Below are 21990 nucleotides of genomic sequence, written 5' to 3'. Positions count from 1 at the left end.
GAGACGAGGGACATGCTATTCGAGTATGAATTTGTCATGTTGGATAAACTTCCAAAGGAACTCTTGCCTTGTTGATCAGTGGATCATGAGATTGAGCTCATGCCAAGAGCCAAATCACCAGCTTGAGTGTTCAGAGTTGATTGGTCATCCTCACTTCCTCTATTTCCTGATTTTCGATGAATTGTGTAGTTTTGCTTCAACACTGCTTCTTCCCCGTATAATTTGGATATTGCCAAAACATTAGTTATGCATGGCTTTCCTTGGCATTGATGGCTTGACATATCACAACTTGGGATAAGTATACTATTGATGCCATAAGTTGTGTATGGCACTCACTTTGGTGTCAAAAGTTTCCGCTGGATCACTTAAGTGCCAAATCGGAGAAAAAACGATCACTTTGGTGCTAACGGCGAGAAATTCCGGCCAAAATGATTACGTGGCATTTATATTTTTAAAAAAAAAAAAAGTTGCTCGGTTTTAAACGACATCGTTTTCCATCTTCTTCAAAAAACGACATCGTTTTGCTCTTATGCGTGGACATCCTCGCAAAAACGACGCTGTTTAGCTCGTATGTGGATTGAAATTAGGGTTAGGGTTTCTTCCTCGCCGCTCAGCCACCGTTGTTCGGCCGCCAACGGTTGGCCACTGTCGCTTGGCCACCATTGTAGATGCTCGACCAGGTGAGCGAGGAGAGAATGAGATTGTTGCTCAGGCAAGAAGTGGCAAAAAGAATAGGAGGCGAGAGGGCGGAGGAAGGAGGAAGAAGAGGGGTCGAAGGTGCCGCTACTAGTGCGCCGCCACCGCCGCCGCCGCCGGTGCCATTGCCGTTGTTGGTGCCGCTACCGGTGCACTTGTGTTGTTGCTGGTGTGGTTACCTGCTAGTGTCGTTCTTCGGGGAAGAAGACAACGTGCCTCCTCTCTCTCTCTCTCTCTCTCTCAATTTGGGGGAAAGAAGCCAAACGACGTCATTTTTGTGGTTTAGATGCTGACTGTGCTCTCCGGCAAGTCATGTCAGCCTAAAAAATTAATAAAAAAATGTCACGTCGGATTTCCGGTCAATCTGATCGGAGTTGACACTAAAATGATCGTTTTTCAAATTTTTTAGCACTTAAGTAATGATCCGAAACTTTTAAACTTTTTTTGATACCAAAGTGAGCACTATACACAATTTTTGGCACTGTTAGTGTACTTATCCCATCACGACTCCTCTTGCATGATCTCTATTTGATTGGACGGGTTACCTAAAGCTTTTAGTATCTTTTTTTACCTCTGTTTTTCTTAATGGTTTTGATTCTTTAAGTTGACGATGGGTCTTCAGTATCTTAATTCCTCCTTGCCCCCTTATGGATAGTCAACATGAGGATTCTTATCGAATGGAGTCTCTCTCTATTCCATAGATAGACCCTAGTTCTCCTAATTCAACAGGCACAAACTTGCATGACTCAGCATGTTTATATATTAGAGAGACGCTCTTTTTCTAAGTGACTCTAAAATGCTCAAAGACTAAAATGAGAAATGTACACATGGGTATTGTGAAGTATTCTTGATGCCAATAAAGGAACCACGTATAGTCTATCATCCAATAAACATTTGAGTAATACAAATATTCGCAAAAACTCGCATTCTCTCTAGAATTCCGTGTGAGTAAGTTTGACTGATTGCTCTGGGATTTGCTCTATTCGGAAGAATAGAGTATGACATTCTCTAGAGATTCAAGAAAGTATGCAATATAGTTCCACAACAAGCAAGTCAATTTTAGATGGAAAAAAAAAGGCTAGAAGGATCATATTGAATTTTATACAAAGATTTGGGATTACATTAGCATAATTGAAATTGTACATACATATTATAGATTTAGTACAGATGTGTAGTCTTTTTTTCCATTCATAGACTCCTTTCATATCATGAGGATCCGCCATCTACTACACCAAGTAAGGGCATAGGCGAAAAGACGATAGTGGCCCAGGTAAGAGTTATACAACCCTTGATGCCATTACCACTTCAACTCGTGTGGGCTGAAGCATTGGAAACCGACATACTTTGCCTTCCTGTTAAGGAGGACGTAATCAGGACCGTTTCAAAAGAGATCAGGGACATTCTGTTCGAGTATGAATTTGTCATGCTGGATAAGCTATCAAAGGAATTCTCGCCTCATCGATCAGTGGATCATGAGATTGAGCTGGTGCCAGGAGTCATCAAAATCAGCAGCTTGAGCGTTCAGAGTGGGTTGAGCTAAGAAAGAAACTTGATGAATTTATGGAGACCAGTTTTGTCCGTCCATCAAAGGCCCCTTATGGCACCCCAATCTTGTTCTGGAGGGAAGGGAGTTATGCATTGATTATAAGGCTCTTAACAAGCTCATGGTAAAGAACCACTATCTAATTCCATTGATTAGTCATCATTCAATCAGCTGAGCTAAGAAGGTTAATCTGAAATTGCGCTATCATCAAGCTTGAAATGATATGGAAAATGAGCCCAAACGGCAAACGGTGTTTTTTTTTCTTTTTTTTAATGCACACGCTATGAAGCCGGTGATTTCTTGGTCATGCCAATTGGTCTTAGTTGATGCACCGATCACATTTTGCATCTTGGTGAATAATGTCTTTCACTCTTGGTTCATCTAAGAAGATAATGTGGGATATAACATGACATGGGCTGATCTAGGAGGATTGCTTAAACAACCCTAAACTTATTGCACTTCGGTCAATTTATTCATAAATAGTTTAATTTTGCTAATTGAATCATAATTTTTTCACATTTTACCAGCTCATTTAGTCAATTTTGACTTGAAATGCTGATATAGACACGGTCGTTTTCTATGGCGCGACTTGCAATAACGTATACAACAATTTTTGATAATATTTTAAATATTTCTTTGGAATTATTTATTAATTTTTCATTTCTCATCTTCCATTTCCTTTTTTTCTTTTCTATCCCTTTTCTCTTAGTTTCTTTTTTTTTTTTTTTTCCTCTTTTCTCCTCTGCTAACCTCATGTGAAAGCCATCCTTGTCCTTGTTGGATTGGACGAGGGCAACCCTCACCAGCCCCAGCTTAGGCTTGGGCATTCCTCGCTCGAGGCTAGGGACCTCTATTGGACATTGGCCCGACAATGGCTGACAGAGAGATTAAAAAAAGAAAAGAAAGGGAAGAAGAATTAAAACAAAGGAAAAGAAAAGAAAATAATAAGATAAAACATTCGAAAAAAATATTTCAATATTATTAAAAATTATTTAAGTTATCGCTGATTATGTCACGTGGGATGATCAACATTCACGTCAATGGTTTTTAAGTAAAATTGGCCACATGGACTCAATTAGCAAAATGCGAATAAGTTTGTGACTCAATTAACACAATTAAAAGGTTTTAAAATGAATTGGCAAAAGTGGAACATACTTACATTTTTTTTTTTTTTTGGACAATTTTCCCCTCTTGCTCTGCAGACGTCACTTATACATGAAAGTGTTGTAAATGCTCGTTTACCCAGGGCTAGAAACAGCCTCTTTGTTCTTTCACCAGGGAAATGTTGGGGGCGTGCCCCAGTATATAGCCAGACCTTGGCTGACCATGAGAACTTGCGCTTGCTTGGTATTTGAGAAGCTTAAGGAAAATCACTTATATCTAAAGCGTAACATGAACTCGTTCGCTCAGGAACGCATTAACATCCTCATTGAGCGAGGCAGGATTCGCATGGACAGGAAGAAAATCAAGGCCATAGAGGAGTGGTCCTTGTCGAAGAATGTGAGCAAGCTACGCTCATTCCTTGACCTTGCATTATACTATCACCGATTCGTGAAGGGATTGATGGTTTCTCTCCGCTATCGCCTAAATCGTGGAGCGAGCTGCAGTCGCTGTCTACCTCTGCCTAGTTCTCGCTCTCGACTGACAGAACCTGGTCTTAACACGGGCGTTGTGCTCACAGACCAGCCTCTTACCCCTGTAAACAAGTGGACAGCGATAAGACCTAAATCCATTGATGATGAAATCTGCGAGATCGGAGAGGGAGGTCAGAGCCGTGAGACTGGAGGGGGTGAGATGATCGCCTCACGGTGACTGAGAGTGATTTTCGCATGACAAAATGATAATATTTGCTTACTTCTATACATCACAAAACAACTCATCTAATGTGTCTAGTTACATAATGTGAAGTAAGTTGCGGATGGAGTTTGTTAAGTCATTGACATTTAGCCATGTGTGCAAGCCATTACAGGTGGAATTCTTACAATAAATAGACCATGCTCCTCAACTGGATCCCATATCCTCAATTAAAGCCTTGTGCTGATCTCCCCAGTGGGCAAATATTGAAAGATAAGCTTTGGAAGGAAAACAGAGTACAAGTTCCCCACCATTAACAAAATCTTAAAGAAGAAAAGCATCGGAAAGAAATGGGACTACCCTCCTCGTGACTTAACATGCCGTGAATCTTGTTATCTATTGTCTATGAAAATCATACAAATTCAGCACGTTTTTTCTTTTACTCAAGAATAACAAAACTACATTATATAAGGGAAAGAGATCATGATACTTTACCTGATAATAACAAATCCCATTTCCTGAGAACGTACAAACTGTAATTTATAATGTTTGACCAAATGAAGAGGTTCCCCCACCACAAAGCTTCACAAGATAATCATTTCCCATAGGCAATGCCGTTGCTTTTCTTATTGCAATTGCTGGGAAAGAACACATTTCTCCATGGTCACCACAGGCATATACACAGATGTTCGATTCGCAGGCACGAAGAAACTCACAGATGCAGCTGTCTCTAAGGGTATCTTTTTGATTGTGCATTCAGAGTCCGATCATTTGGTCCCAGATTGTTTATGGGTGGTCGCTGCTTGTGATGATCAGTGACTGACTGATAAGCCATTGCCAGTGCTAAAGCCTACAAAACAATTCAACATATTCTGAGAACCTAGCAATAACAATGCAACTCTAGTTTTTGTGTGAATGATCCTCAATTTCTCTGAATGTTCAACAATATCTCGATGAAACTGAATCCAGCGCCATCCAGTTTTAATTCTCATAGAGCAGTTTTGAAAAATCATTAAAATATCAAATACTTGATGAGATTTGCAACTTTCACCTCATCTGGTCCTCCCAGGAGAATCAAAACCATTATTTAAGAGCTAACTTTACTAGGTCACCAAACTGGGAAAAAAAAAAAAATCCACCTGAAACCTCGTCATGACACCTAATAAAAAATCAAGCCAGAGAAAGCTTACGATATGATCCTTTTGAGGAGGAGCATATATGCCAGTCGTGACAGTCTTTCGTCGTCTCGTGCCACTAGGAGGGGAAGCAGATATGTTAGTGTACCCAGTTGGAACAACAATTACAGGCATTCCCACCAGATTTCCCAGACAAACTTTCTCCCAGTCTGTTGCATTTCCAATGAAAGCATCAACGGTGAAGCTTTCTCTTACTTCTCTGATCAACTTTCCTCTTGCTCTTTGCGCCTGACAGAATGGTTCACTTTTAACGACAAAGGAATTGAACAGTACAAATTTAGATTTACCGTGATTAGAGTGGGTCATTTCAATGTGGTAACATAGCATAATGGCTTAGTTCATTCTGATACGACAAACACCCAATCAATCAATACTGGACAATGAAAAAAAAGAAATCTGCACTACATATTGTTTGCTGAGTCCTAGATGAAGAAAACTACAGCAAGATATAATCAAGACAGAGGATGATGCTCCAGGCATTTGCTTGATATTACTTGATAGTGGTTGTATATTCCTCATAGTTCAATGAACATTCACCCTGAATGGAAAATATCAAGCATGCAGGAAGCTGTTTAACTAAGGTAAGCCTGTATACTCAGTTTAATTTGTCAAAGGGCACTACAAACACATGATTCCACACAGGACACGGTATGCTACCCTACCATAAGTAGTTTGTGCAAATCCTTACATTGAATAGAACAACCACAAATTTGTTGCTCAAAATTGAGGCTTCATAATATGGCATTTTCATTTGCTGTGAGTGGGTTGTTTCTTACTTTGAGTTGGACGAAGCTGATAATTCAGCTTATAATTTATACCTACACTCAAGGGAGACACACTCATGATACCAAAACATTTGGTGGTATTATGCCTGAATCCTGATGGTGTCTAGGAACAGTCGCAACCATTCTAATTATTAAAAATACAGAATCTAATTTTCTAGCAAATAATGGTTTCTATATTAAGCATTCGCTTGTCTAAGAAAACAAGTCAGAAAGGGTCAATCTGGTTTGCTTTGATTGAGAATAGATTAAGATATCTATGCTCAATGGGAATGACCCACCAAACTCCACCCAACCAACAAATTTAAAATCTAGTAAAAACAAATCTCCCAATTATACTCCAAGCATGGTGCTTGTTGGCATTAATATGACCAAAAACATAAATGAGATACATTTGTCTGCCTAAAGCTTATCCCACATCCCTTTGAGGGATCCCACAGAAAAAATCCACCAAATCCTCTTCCATTGAAAAAAGAGCTTGGCAATTTAGACCATTACTGCAAGTAATCGAGAATGAATACTTGACCCAATCATTTCACGATCCTCATCTGACCCTTTATTATATCACTTAAAAGATCATCAGTTATAACCAATATTCCTACATGAAGCCCGTCAAGGGGACACTGGGACCTTTGACAAGTTATCATTACAATTTAAAATAACTACCAAATCAGAAATCAGAAATCAGAACAGTTCAGCTTGGAACCAAACTCTTGAACAAAGTAAATGCTAGAGTTTAGATTAGTAATACAATCAACAAAAACAAGAAGTGGCAAACCTGCACATAGTCCACAGCGGGAACCACGCGTGCACGGCGCAGTTCAACAGGCCATTGTTCCTGAGCTTCATATTGATCATCCTTTCCCAAACGTTGCCACTCATCAAAGTGAGCCAACATATCTACGTCCATTGTGAAGTTCAAGATGCCTTGAACAGAATCGACAGTGTAATTTAATTTGAAGGGAACCAGAGTAACTCCCTTTGAGGAAAGAACACGGACAACCTGAAATATGACAGAAATGAGGAGGGGAGACAGAGGGGTTTGGGGGGGGCGCTCAGTTCCATGTTCATGTTCCTAAAGAAACTAAGAAAAGATTACCTCCATCTCAGCATCATCTAGGTATCCAACAGTAAGCTTTGTTATGTCTACTGTGAAAGGATTATCAAGGGGAATGTCTCTGGATGAGGGATCATCTGGATCCCTTCCTCGAATAGCATCAAGAACAATAGCGCAGTCTGCCGCACTCCTACAGAATGGACCAAGCTTATCCTGTCATGAATCAGAAATGTCATAATTGTCAACCTCACATAGGAAAAATTCAGGAGGACAATAAGAAGTTACCAAGCTTTCAGATATGCTCATGACACCGCTTCGTCCAACGGCACCAAATGTTGGGCGTAATGCTGTCACACCACAACGGGCACTTGGATAGGTTATGGATCCAGCTGTCTCCGAACCAATAGCAAAGGGGACCATACCTTTTGAAGAAAAGACAGTCAATATCAAAAGAATCTTCATTAATGTCATCCAAACATTTTATAGCTTTGTTAAATTTATCTTTTGTCCACTAGCACACAATCAAGTGAACATAACATGCAGGGATCTACATAGTGGTACTGTGGCAGAAAAGGAAACAGGAAATTGGTGCTGAAGTGGAACAACCACGAGAAGAAGTGAAAATGAACCTGCTGAAGTGCAAGCAGCAGGCCCAGCAGATGAGCCAGTTGAAAATTCTTCAATGTTCCATGGATTTCTGGTCCTTCCACCAAACCAAATGTCATCATATGCTAGAGAGCCAGAAACAAGCTTCGCAACTAGAACTGCCCCAGCTGACTTCAACCTATATTCAGCAGATTCACCACATAACACATCTATTACGATTTACCATACAACAGCATCACATAACTGAAGCACCTTAAGTACCTCTGATAGACCCATGCATTGATGTTAAGAACCTGACTCTTAAAGCTCGTCGAACCCCAAGTGGTGTGGTATTCAGGTACGGCGATTATGTCCTTCAAACCATAAGGAATCCCATGGAGAGGACCTACAACGTACATGATCACATCTAAGTTGATGCAGCAACAAAAACAACGATTTTGAGGCGTTAATAATTGGTTCTACTGTGTCCCATATAGAAGTAGAGAAGCAGATACAAACTACCAAATGCATTTTGAAAATTGTCAGTGTTAAGGTTATGGTAGGCAATCCAACAAGGAAAAATACCCAGATATACTCCCTGAGCAAGCAAGTCATCAGCCCTTTTTGCTTGTGCATATGCTAACTCTTCAGTGTAAGAAACCACAGCTTCAAGAATGCCATTATACCTGATGGCATTTTTAAAAAAGAAAACATCACATTACTTCAGGAGGCATTTTCAAGAGAGTATATACTGGATTACCTTCTCAATCTCTCAACGAAAAGTCGAGTAAGCTCCTCAGAAGTAATTTGTCTTGTCCTAATAAGTTCCCCGAGTTCAAGAACCTGCATAGTGCCCAAGAAGGATATCACCAAATTCGATCACAGACTTTGTCTTCAATTGTTATATTGAGTTTGCTCAACAAAACCTACACTCATGAAGGCAATATCTTCATCGCTTCCTGGTCTTTGTACATCAGATGGCACAGTGTGTGCAAATCTTCTGTTTATGCCATCCGGCTGTTCAGAGCCCCAGTTGGGATCGAAAACCAAACAAGAGGGATTCTGCAAACCTCCATCAACAGAAGCCACAGATTTTCTGTTGGCTCTGATTATGGGAATATTGAGCTCTTCTGCACCCTTGGCGACCTCCAGAATCTTATGGAGAAGAAGTAGGATAAGTAGAATGCAAATGTGGCTTCGCCAGAGATTGTTAATTCTCAAAGTCAAAGAAGAGCCATTAATCTAAATACCATAAAGAAGCACCTTATTGTCGGTGAAGAAATCTGCGTCCAATATTTTAAATGCACGCCTAAGCGATGAAACTTCACTGTTCTGTGGAGGACATCGACTTATCTTACTCTCCTGATCAAGGAAATAAGAAGGGGTTCATTATGCTTGAGAACTGACTGCATTCAACAGAATGGACTGCTTACACATTGTCCTTAACAAGAGTTACCTGAAAGCAAAAGGTATCAATAGGAATCCGAACTTTCTGACAAAACATTTTCCAGATTAATTTATAGGTTCTCGCCTGCTTTAAAGATGTCAGGGTAGGCTATTCTGGATAGCTAGTAAAAAAATGATGTCTCTAAAATGCAGAACCCATGCATATTGCGAAGTGTGCTTGAGGAATGGGCAACTATAGTCCAAAGGCATGCGGGCAGCTATTATTATCTTGCATTCTCAACTCACGCGAGTGAAATGCACACAGAAGCACTCACGACAAAGCACTCGAGGTACTTGTAGGGCGGAAAGAGAGCATTATATAAGAATCAACATCATGGGATAGGATCAAAACCGCAAGTCAGTCACCTTGGCAGTAGTAAGGAATAAGAAGAAAGATCAACCCCGAGTATTAGGCATATAGACAAGGCATAAACATAACGGGCGGGGAGCAAATCAGTTCGCTAATATAGAAGAGATGTCCAGTACCGCCACGCTTGACTTCGCATGCCGATCAGCAATTAATCCGGCTTATGAAAAAGGGGGCAGCAATAGCGTACCATGTCGAAGGACGTCAGGGCAGCTAAAAGTAGGTGGGATGGCGGCGGAGTCGAGCAGGTGAGACGGGGAGCAGGAATGGGGCTCTGAAACTTGTCGTGGTGGGGAGCGGCCGACACAGCACCGCCGCAACACAAGAGCAGGGAGAGACAGAGACCAACGCGTGGCAGCACCGGCGCCCTCACGCCGGTATACGTGCCCCGGAGGAGAAGCGTCGCCATTTCCCGACGACAACACTGTCACGGTGATGATGGGGTGCGATTTCTGCCTTCTATCTGGGATTTCGACCGCGTCGACCGGTCAACGCCAGAAAATGATCGGGATCCTTCTACACGCAAGCGAGGGGGCAGGCAAATTGGGACTCATCATTTGGCCCGTTGATTCGAATTTGGGAAAATACCTTAAGAGAATGTAAATACATTTAAAATAAAGAGAATTTTTGAAATATTATACTGTTTGGTAAATTATAATTTCAAATAGTATTGAAATGTAATTTTAGCATAAATATCATTTGGCAAAACTCATATTTGTATTGGGCTTTTATTATTTATTTATTTTTTTAATCTGAAAATCAAATCCGACGACTAGCATTGGCTAACCGCCGGCCTATTACCAGACAGCAAGATTTGGCCGCCTAGGGGCGCGACCTCAAGCGACGCTGTCGTCTAAGGTTGTAGAGGCCAGATTTGGTCACCTCCAAATCACTAAATCTAGCAGCTTGAGGTCGCGAAGACTAGATTTGGCCGTCGGACGGCTAGATTTAGCCTTCGGACCACCAGATTTGGTAGCCTAAGGTGGCAACCTTAGGTGGCGTCGCTTGGTTCGCGTGCACCAAGCAACGCCACTTGAGGTCGCGCGACGCCCGCCTGGGTCACGGGTCGCACCACCCCCAGGCAATGGTCACCGGGGACGCACGACCCCAGGTGGCGGTGGCAACTACCAGAGAAGCCCAACTCTAAGGCAGGGAAGAAGAAAACAGATGGGGAAGAAGATGAACAGTGATGTGGTGAACAGTGAAATTGTATCTCCAAAATGCCAAATGTTCAAAGTAGCGCCAGACCAATATTAGGCTTTTAGTATTAGGAATGCTGATATTTGGCAAATAAGTTCTAAAAAATATTTGTCAAACACAAAATATTTTTCCCAATGGGTTTTGGTTGAACCAAACAAGGCCTTTGTACTCTTAATCATTTTGTCTATATTTTTTTTTATAATTAAACGAGGATCCATTTTTTACTTTCATAATTCTATTTTTTTTTCATAATTAAACTTTTCCGTTTATTATTGTTATTAGAGTTATATGTCTATAAGATGTCTATCCCATCAAAGTAAACAGAAGCCCGAGTTACAATTGTGTAGAATGAATGCACAATACATCACGCTCGCTTGAATTGCTTTTATTATCAAACTAGTTCACCGAAGCAGCATAGCCGCCATCAAGACATGCTACGATATTAGTGCACGAAGGGAGGAAGCAAGTTTTGGATGGTTTTACTCGATTTTATTGACTTATCAGAGTGGAACTACGGTTTGTGTCGCTGCTTCCATACCGAGCATGGGGCTTACAATACAAGAGAGTCATAAACCTAGTAGGTGCGTTCAGCAATTGTGAGGTAGCAACTCCTCACCTCCTTGCTCTTTTGATGGGTTTGATATTGTCACTAAATATCAAAGGGAAAATTGTCCCAAAAAAAAAAAATCCTAAGTCTAGTACATCTTTTGTCAATTCAATTATAAACCTTGCATTAATTGAGTCCTAAACATTTCATGTTTTACTAATTAAATTCATTCGATCAATTTTGGCAAGAATTCATCAACGTAAACACTAGGTGTCTTACATGATATGACCGGTATTGATGTTGACAAATTTTAATTTATTTGAATTATTTTTAATTTTTAATTTCCTTTTTTTTCTCTTTTTTCTCTTTACTTTTTTTCTTTTTGCCTTTTCCTTTTCATTAGCCATCACTAGGTCCCGTTGATGGCTAACAACCTTTGACTTGGGTTGGGGTCACCCTTGCGTGGACTAGCAAGGGTTGCCCTTGCCTCATTTGATGAAGACAACCCTTACTTGAGGTGAGCGAAGGGAAAAAGAAAAAAAGGGAAGAAGGAAAAAGAAAAGAAGAGAAAGGGAAAAAGGAAGAAAAAAAAATTATAAAAATTGTTCACATCAATGCCAGTAATATTTCATAAGATGCTAGTGTCTATGTTAACGATTTCTAACAAAATTGATTATATGAACTCAATTGATAAAATGTGAAAATATTTAGAATTTAACGGGTATAATTAAAATGTTTAGGATTGTTGCGAATATATAATAAGTTTAGAACTTTTTAAATAACTTTCGTATGCAAAAGAGTCATAACCTCCCAGACGAGAGAAGGGGTACAATTCTCCTCCTTTTGTTCTTTCAACGAAGAGAGCTCGTGAATGATGTTGAAATCAGCCACTTTTCCATGAAAAGTTTTAGAACTTAATAAATATAATTAAAAGATTTAAGATTGAATTGTAAAAATATTTTTAAAACTTTTTAAATAACTTTCTCATGCAAACAAGTCATAACCTCATAGACGAGGGAATGGGTACAATTCTCCACCTTCCATTCTTTCATTGAAGAGAGCTTGTGAATAATGTTGAAATCATTGTGCTATCACATCCATGTTCTGCCATTTGTGTGTTAGATGTAAAGCGTGGAAACACCACAAGTTGGGCATTCACTAAACAGATTTGTTTCAGATCTGCTTTTCTGATCAAGGTTGCCTTCGATGAAAAGGTCCATATTCCTTGCATTTATGCCGTCCAAACTATTACTATGAGCATGTATGATGCAATTGTTGGGATTTTACGGAACATATATAGACTAAATAAACATAAACGTAGTGGAAAGAAAGATAAAATTATACTATACGTGTTCTTCCAAAGACGTTGTTCGTATGTTTCAATCAAAAATCAGAATATCAAAGGGAGTTATACGGATTACCTCTTGAAGCGCGCTTTAAGCAACTTGATTAAGATGTTCTCCAGCTCGAGCCCCACAAACGTCGGGCCTCTAGTTCAGACACATTACCAACGCACCTTGAACGAAAAAAGCTCGTAGGTAATCACCACTGTAATTGTACTAGCAATCTTGTGAAGACAATCCTCTGCACATGATTAGCAACCGTTTGCTAACCATATAGTTCTCTCTCTGAACTTTCTCTATTTTTCTTAACATAACCCACTCACCTTCTCTCTATTCTATTTATAATGTCCCGGTGAAGTCAACATTTAATTTCCTCTAGAAGCTAGTCTTTAACCTCTCAAAAAAGTTATTGACTACTTTTTCCAGAAGCTACTTCTTTTAGAAGTCGGTCTTTAACTTTTCAAATAAGTTATTGACCACTTCCTCTAGAAGCTAGTCAATAACTTCTCAATTAAGTTATTGACTACTTCCTTTAGAAGTTGGGTGAGCAAGAAAATAGTTCACATGAGTGGGCTGTGTTCGATCGAGTGAATTGGTTATAGTGTGTGACATCCCTAGTTTTATCATTGAGCTGGCAATAAGACTTGCATTAACACATTAGTACTCCCAAAAGAATTGATTGTGCCGATCAATCTATAAGTTTTACAAGCCATGATTGACATCTGACAATATGTCATGGCTACCCAGATAATGTGAATGCTTTAAGAACATAATGAATCTGTCAGCTCTAGCTACAGTGTAATTCAATCTCTCTGTCTTACCATGTCTCGATCGAACAAAGACCATGGAATATCTGTCAAGTTACCAATTAAATTATATGCACAAATCTAATTGACCAGCATTTTATACGTGACATAAACAATTTATTTTCGATTATAACCCCGGCCGAGGATTTCAATGCAATGTCACAATTAGATCGTATAGGACATCATTACTGTACCTCGCATATAACAAGGAGACATATTTCATGTTGCGCACACGTGTAACTTCGTATGTGAACAAGTTATGACCATCAGGTACATAGATGGATCAATGAGCCGTCAATATGCGTACCTGTGAATCATAGCCATCTAACACACAAGTTAACACTGTGCCTCAAGTCTAAAGATTATTTACACAAGACTAGAGCAAAAACGATTGGTCATTGACCCTGCTAAAAGCTTCCATGTTGCCAATCGTTCTATATATGTCATGTTTAGTGAACTTGTCTGCTACAAGCACCCGTGTTCTAACTCGAGCATCATAATACCCAATGACTCGTGACTCGTCATTACCTTAAGCATCTAATACTTAATGGTGAAGTTAAGAACACACCGGTTTCAACAAGATCATTAATATCCACTCAATAATTCATTGATTGAGAATGGTGCCGCGACCTAAATTTCGGGTGCACCACATAAAATTAGGTTAACGGACTACTAAGTCTTTAAACTTAGCTCGGGTTCTCCCAAGCCCATGCTAATTCGCGACTTTAAGTTTAAATATTTAACATGCAAATGATTATTATCTAGGAGTCGCCATAAATTGGTTTATGGTACGTCGATTAGACTCCTACAAACCAGAGACTAAGGGTATGGGGACTTGGTTACACTAGATTTCTCTAATGCCCTTTCGGTACCATTTCTTTTTAATTTTCAAAATATTTTTGCAAGCAGCTTGGATTTATTTTAACATAAATTACTATTATGAAAAAAGGTGGTCATACATATGCTTAAACATTCAATAAATAAATTGCATCACACAAAACAAACTATTTTTTTTTTGTGGGTTTTCTTGAAAATTAGAATTCTTTTATAAAAATGCATTTTTTTTAACTAAATGACTTAATCTTATTAATATGCAAATTCTAATTAAATGGGCCTATTATGCAAACTAGTTATTATGCACCTCATGACCTAACTTCACTAATGAACAAATTCTGATTAAATGATCCTATTATGCAAACTAGTTAACATGCACCTAATATTTTTGTATTTTTCTATTGAAATTCAGAATTAATAAAAACCCTAATTAAACTATCTAAAAAGGGATAATTTTCTAATTTATTCTAGGAATTAATTTGACTTAAACCCTATCCTATCTTAGAAAACTATTTTTTGAAAAATGAGATAATTAAAATGTGCGAACAGTATCTAAAAAATTAATTTAGGTCCAACCCTAACTTATTTCTAAAAAATGCAACCCTAAAAATGTAATCCTAAGAAAATTCTAATTTACTAAACCTATATGCTCATGCAGAATTTTGATTTTTTGATCTTTTAGTTTTTTTTAAAAGATAAGTAATTATTAAATAAATATTAAATCTAAGCTATTAACAAAATAAAGGATTAAAATAATCGAAAAAATAACCTGTTGTCTCACAGGTCAAATTAACGATTATGTTAACCCTAATTATCACGACAAAGCGATCAAAATAATTAAAAATCTGATCTGAATTTTATGGATCAAATTAATAATTATAATGATTTAACAATTAAAATTCTACCAAAAAGCCCAAAAATTAATATAATTAAAAAATAATCCCATGTCTCTCGGATTGAATTAATAATTATATTAATTCCTGACAAAATCCTAGCGGATGATGCCTACAAAATGCATAAATATTAACATTGGCAAACCATATTCTAACTTAAACAATAATAACAAAATTTAAAATGGATAAATAAATGACAATAAAATAATAAAAAAAATGAAAAATAAACTACCTAGCGGGAATGCAGCAGGGACAGCACTGCGATGGAGTGAGGGTGGCCGGCGTGAGTGCTCCGGTGAGGGGACCGATGGAGGTGTGGCGTCTAGCGCGGCTGGCAGGGATCACAACGGCACAGGGGCATGAGGCTGCAGTGGTGGCGGATAGATGGAAGCGCAGGTGAACAGCAGTGGGGGCTCGCGGCTGAGTGACAACAGCGTTGGGCAGAGGCGAGCAGCAGCAGGCGGTGACGCGGTCGTCTAGTGAGATCGGCGCGGCGAGCTTTGCGATCTGTTGCAGAGGGCTGCTGCAGAGGCGTCGGGTCAAAAGGAGCAACGGTCCTCTCGGGTTCAGACTTGGTGGAGGCGCAGCGATGGTGGCTAGCGAGGGTAGCTCGACTGGTAGAGCAGGGGTGCAGCGAGGAGCAGCAAACGGCGAGCGGAGTGGAGAGGAGTGGTGAACGACGAGCGGAGTGGCGAGGAGTGTGAGCGTCGGCTAATGTGCTGCTGCGCGTCAAGGGCGAGTCCGACGAGGCGACGGTGGCGGAGGCACAGTAGTGCTCGGAGGCGGGCTGAGGGTGGTTCGGAGAGGATCTGCTAGTGGAGCGGCAACAAAGCAACGCGGACGGCGCGGACAGGGGGCAGCGTCGAGAGGAAGAAGACGACGTTGTAGCCCCTGTTTTCTTTTTCCTTTTTTTCTATTTCTCTCTCTCTCTCTCTCTCTCTCTCTCTCTCTCTCACGTCTGTTCACACGTCTCCCTCATTGTTTTTTTTTTTTCTGCTTTGCACTCTTTTCCTTTTTACTTTTGTCCTCCTCGCATGAATTTTTGGCCCAAACAAACTGAAGGAAAATTCTATCCTTTGCACAAATCTTTTCGCACGAACTTTTTCTCTATTTTTTTTGAATTCGCCACCCATTTCTCATGAACTATAGCCCTTTTATAGTGAAAACCTCTATTGATCTTTAGAAAGTTGTGCTTCCTTGATTGCGGGAATTACATAATTTCAGCCCCGATTTGCCATCGCAAATTATCATTTCAATTTTTCACTCACGTTACCAGAAACACATCCAAGTTCGTTTTGATTTTTGCAAACAACTCATCTGATTAGTATAATTTCCTGATACTTTCCCTTTGATTTATCAATCTGATCAATATCTTCACCGATTTTGGGTTTGGCTTCCATTTTCTTTCATTTTTTCCTTTTATTTGTTCAAAATGCAATTTTTATTTTCCTTATTTCCCTAGATTTGCTAAAATTAGGTGTCAACAAATGGTTTAAAGATTTAGTCTAATTGTGAAACCATCACGTATATTCTTAACGTCTCAATAATAAATCCAGTCACAACTAATCTTATGGAATCATTCATATAGATAATTGGACACATGAATGAATATGTCTTTGTCATTAATTTGACAATACAACTGAAAATCTCTAACATATAACTATTACATAGTTGCTTTAGGACATATAACTAACAATCTCCCACTTGCAATAAAGGCAATTTGTCTAGTACCTCAAACCCATTTTGTCAATGTGTCTTTCAAAAGAAGACTGAGGTAAGGCCTTAGTGAGGGAATCTGCCACGTTTTTCGCTGAGGCAATTTTCTGCAAGACGATATCACCTCTCCTAACAATTTCTCTAATGAGATGGAAGCGTCTCTCATTGTGCTTGGACTTTTGGTGAGACCTCGGTTCCTTAGCTTGAGCTATTACCCCATTGTTATCACAAAACAATGTAGTCGGTTACTCAATAGAAGGAACGACTTCAAGTTCATATATGAACTTTTTCATCCAAGCAACTTCCTTCACTGCTTCAAAAGTAGCTAGATACTTTGCCTCAGTGATGGAATCAGCAGTTATGCTTTGTTTGAAACTCTTCTAACTAACTACACCACCATCTAGTGTAAAGACAAACCCAGATGTAGACTTATAATAATTAGGATCCGATTGAAAGTCGGAATCATTATAAGCTTCAACTTTAAACTCTCATTCTCCATATATCAAGAATAAATCCCTAGTCCTTTGTAAGTACTTAAGGATATTCTTGACTGCAATCTAAGGCTCTTCCCCTAGATTAGACTGATATTTGCTTGTAATGCTTACAGCATGCGCAACATTAGGTCTCATACATACCATAGCATACATTATGCTTCCAATAGTGGATGGGTAAGGTATTTTTGCTATCCGCTCTCTTTCTTTAGGAGTGTTGGGACACATCTCCTTGGAAAGACGGATTCCATGCCTAAAAGGCCATAATCCTCTTTTGGAACATTGCACGTTAAAACGTGTTAACACTTTGTCTATGTACGTAGACTGTGAGAGGTCAATCAATCGTCTCGATCTATCTCTATAAATCTTGATATAAAAAATATAGGTTGTCTCTCATAAATCTTTCATAGAGAATTTCTGTGACAAGAATAATTTTATCGATGATATCATCGGCACATCATTCCCAATCAAAATATATCATTGACATACATAACTAGAAATGTAATTGTGCTCCCACTGATCTTCTTGTATATACAAGGTTCATCCGAGTTTTTGATGAAGCCAAATGATTTGATTACATTATCGAACCCATTTTTCCTTGTAGATTTTCAATTGTTGAAGGTTTTTAGGCAAAATATCGAAATAGAATTTTCTATAGAGCAAAAGGGAATTTTTCTGACAAATCATCGTTCTTTGATTTCACTTAACTTTAAGGATGTTGTGATTTCCAAAATGATAAATCATACAAAAATAAAGCTTTTGGAGCCCATTTGCCCCTAGAGATTTCCAATTATCAGAGGTTTTTAGGCAAAATATAGAAATGGAATTTTTTATGGAGCAAAAGGGAGTTTTTTCGACAAATTTTCGTTCTCTGATTTCACCTGACTTTAAGGGTGTTGTGATCTCCAAAATGATAAATCATATGGAAATAAAGCTTTTGGAGCCCATTTTCCCCTAGAGATTTCCAATTAGCGGAGGTTTTTAGGCAAAATATAGAAACATAATTTTCTATGGAGCAAAAGGGAGTTTTTTCTGACAAATCTTCGTTCTCTGATTTCACCTGACTTTAAGGATGTTGTGATCTCCAAAATGATAAATTGTTCATAAATAAAACTTTTGGAATCCATTTGTCCCTGCAAATTTCAAACTGTCGGAGGTTTCTAGGCAAAATATCAAAAGGGAATTTTCTATAGAGCAAAAGAGATTTTTTTTTTCCTAAAAAATCTTAGTTCTATGATTTCATCTGACTTTGAGGATGTTATGATCTCCAAAATGATAAATCGCACGGAAATAAAGCTTTTGGAACCCATTTCTCCAAGCAGATATCCAGTTTTCTGAGTTTTTTTGGCAAAATATTGAAAGGGAATTTTTTCCGACAAATATTCATTCTCTGATTTCACCTGACTTTCAGGGTGTTGTGATCTCAAAAATGATAAATTGTACGGAAATAAAGCTTTTGGAACCCATTTGTTACTAGAGATTTCTAACTGTCGAAGGTTTTTAGGCAAAATATAGAAAGTGAATTTTCTATGAAGTAAAAGGGATTTTTTTTTTTTGACAAATCATCGTTCTTTGATTTCACTTGATTTTAAGGGTGTTGTCGTACAGAAATAAAGCTTTTGAAACCCATTTGTCCCTACAGATTCCAACTGTCGGAGGTTTTAAGGCAAAATATCGAAAATGAATTTTCTATGGAGAAAAATAAGAATTTATTTTGACAAATCTCGTTCTTTGATTTCACCTGACTTGAAGGGTATCGCGATCTCAAAAATGATAAATTGTATGGAAATAAAGCTTTTGGAACCCATATATTTATGCAGATTTCAAACTGTTAGAGGTTTTTAGGCAAAATATCGACAGGGAATTTTCAATGGAACAAAATGGAATTTTTTTTAACAAATCTTCGTTCTCTGATTTCACCTGACTTTAAGGGTATTGTGATATCCAAAATGATAAATGATATGGAAATAAAGCTTTTGGAACATATTTGTCCCTGCAAATTTCCAACCGTTGGAAAATTTTAGGCAAAATATAGAAATGGATTGTTCTATGGAGCAAGAGAGAATTTTTACTGACAAAACTTCGTTCTCTAATTTCACCTAACTTTAAGGGTGTTGTGATCTCTAAAATGATAAATTGTCTTGAAATAAAGCTTTTGGAACCCATTTGTCCCTAAAGATTTTCAACTGTCGGAGATTTTTAGGCAAAATATCAAAAGGGAATTTTCTGTGGAGCCAAAGGGAATTTTTTTTTTTGACAAATCTTTGTTTTCTGATTTCACCTGATTTTAAGGGTGTTGTGATCTCCAAAATGATAAATTGTACGACAATAAAGCTTTTGGTTTTCTTACCTTTTACCAAAAAAAAAAAAAAAAAAGCTTTTGGAACCGTTTGTTCCTACAAATTTCCAACTGTTGGAGGTATTTAAGCAAAATATTGAAAGAGAATTTTTATGAAAAAAAAAAGGAATTTTTTTTACAAATCTCGTTCTCGATTTCACCTAACTTGAAGGGTGTTATGATCTCCAAAATGATAAATTGTATAGAAATAAAGCTTTTAGAACCCATTTGTCCTTGCAGATTTCCAAATGTCGGAGGTTTTTAGGCAAAATACCGAAAGGGAATATTCTATGGAGCAAAAATGATTTTTTATGACAAATCTCGTTCTCTGATTTCACCAGATTTGAAGGGTGTTGTGATCTCAAAAATGACAAATCTACAGAAATAAAGCTTTTAGAACCCATTTGTCCATGCAAATTTTCAACTGTCGAAGGTTTTTAGGCAAAATATCGAAAAGGAATATTCGATGGAGCGAAAAGATATTTTTTTTGACAAATCTTCGTACTCCGATTTCACTTGACTTTAAAGGTGTTTTGTTCAAAAAAATGATACATTGTATGGAAATAAAGCTTTTGGAACTCATTTTTCACGAGAGATTTCCAACTATCAAAGGTTTTTAGGCAAATATCGAATTTTGGAATTTTCTATGGAGCAAAAGGGATTTTTTTTTTTTGACAAATTATCGTTCTCTAATTTCACCTGACTTTAATGGTGTTGTCGTACGGAAATAAAGCTTTTAGAACCCATTTTTCCCTACTGATTTCCAACTGTCTGAGGTTTTTAGGCAAAATGTTAAAAGAAAATTTTCTATGGACAAAAATTTTCTATGGAGAAAAATAGGAATTTATTTTGACAAATCTCGTTCTCTCATTTCACCTGACTTGAAGGGTGTTGTGATATCAAAAATGATAAATCGTATGGAAATAAAACTTTTGGATCCCATATGTCCATGCAAATTTCTAACTGTCGGAGATTTTTAGGCAAACTATCGAAATTGAATTTTTTATGCAGCAAAAGGGAATTTTTTTTTTGACAAATTTTCATTCTCTTATTTCACCTGACTTTAAGGGTGTTATGATCTCAAAAATGATCAATCGTACGAAAATAAAGCTTTTGGAACCCATTTGTCAATGTAGATTTTCAGGCAAAATATTGAAAGGGGATTTTTTCTAACAAATCTTCATTCTTTGATTTCACTTGACTTTAAGGGTGCTGTGATCTCCAAAATGATAAATCGTACGAAAATAAAGTTTTTGGAACACATTTGTCCCCGCAAATTTCCAACTGTCGGAGGATTTTAGAAACAATATCGAAAGGGAATTTTCTATGGAGAAAAATGGAATTTTATTTGACAAATCTTCGTTATTGATTTCACCTGACTTTAAGGATGTTGTGATCTCCAAAATGATAAATCGTACGGAAAGAAAGTTTTTGGAACACATTTTTCTCCCAATATTTCCAATGTCGGAGGTTTTTAGGCAAAATATCGAAAGGGAATTTTCTATGGAGCAAAAGGGATTTTTCTTTAACAAATCTTTGTTCTCTGATTTCACCTGGCATTGAGGCTTTGTAATTTCTAAAATGATAAATCGTACGGAAATAAAAATTTTGGAACACATTTGTCCCCGCATATTTTCAATTGTCAGAGGTTTTTAGGCAAAATATTGAAAGGGAATTTTCTATGGAGCAAAAGGAAATTTTTTCTGACAAAACATCGTTCTCTAATTTCACCTAACTTTAAGGATGCTGTGATCTCCAAAACGATAAATTGAACAAAAATAATGCTTTGGGAACTCATTTGTCTCTATAGATTTCAAACTGTGGGAGGTATTTAGGCAAAATATCGAAAGGGAATTTTCTATGAAAAAAAAAAGAAATTTCTTTTTGACAAATCTCGTTCTCTGATTTCACCTGACTTGAAGGGTGTTATGATCTCCAAATGATAAATCGTATGGAAATAAAGCTTTGAGAACCCATTTATCCATGTAGATTTCCAACTGTTTCAGATTTTTAGGCAAAATATCAAAAGGGAATTTTCTATGGATTAAAAGGGAAATTTTTCTGACAAATCTTCGTTCTCTGATTTCACCTGACTTTAAGGGTATTGTGATCTTCAAAATGATAAATCATACGGAATGAAACTTTTTGGAACACATTTGTCCCTGTAGATTTATAATTGTCGAAGGTTTTTAGGCAAAATATCGAAAGATAATTTTCTATGAAGCAAAAGATAATTTTCTCTAACAAATATTCGTTCTATGATTTCACCTGATTTTAAGGGTGTTGTGATCTTCAAAATGATAAATCATACGAAAATAAATTTTTCAAAACACATTTGTCCCTGCAGATTTTCAAT

General features: G+C 37.8%; 1 protein-coding gene across 1 annotated transcript; it reads right to left on the bottom strand.

Moving 5' to 3' along the window:
- Positions 1 to 4299: 4299 nt before the first annotated feature.
- LOC104425752 (glutamyl-tRNA(Gln) amidotransferase subunit A) lies at positions 4300 to 9988 on the bottom strand. The gene is made up of 13 exons (XM_018865786.2): positions 9657 to 9988; positions 9110 to 9145; positions 8917 to 9015; positions 8584 to 8808; positions 8414 to 8496; positions 8239 to 8339; positions 7936 to 8059; positions 7698 to 7852; positions 7354 to 7490; positions 7111 to 7281; positions 6790 to 7014; positions 5224 to 5457; positions 4300 to 4883 (listed from the first exon to the last, which is right to left on the bottom strand). Exons 1-13 carry the CDS (start codon positions 9873 to 9875, stop codon positions 4764 to 4766), a joined length of 1929 nt encoding a protein of 642 aa, XP_018721331.2. The 5' UTR covers positions 9876 to 9988; the 3' UTR covers positions 4300 to 4763.
- Positions 9989 to 21990: the final 12002 nt, after the last annotated feature.

The sequence above is a fragment of the Eucalyptus grandis genome, chromosome 11, assembly GCF_016545825.1.
Source record: "Eucalyptus grandis isolate ANBG69807.140 chromosome 11, ASM1654582v1, whole genome shotgun sequence".
NCBI lineage: Eukaryota > Viridiplantae > Streptophyta > Magnoliopsida > Myrtales > Myrtaceae > Eucalyptus > Eucalyptus grandis.
Note: the sequence above shows the minus strand (reverse complement) of the source record. Positions and strands in the feature narration are given on the sequence as shown.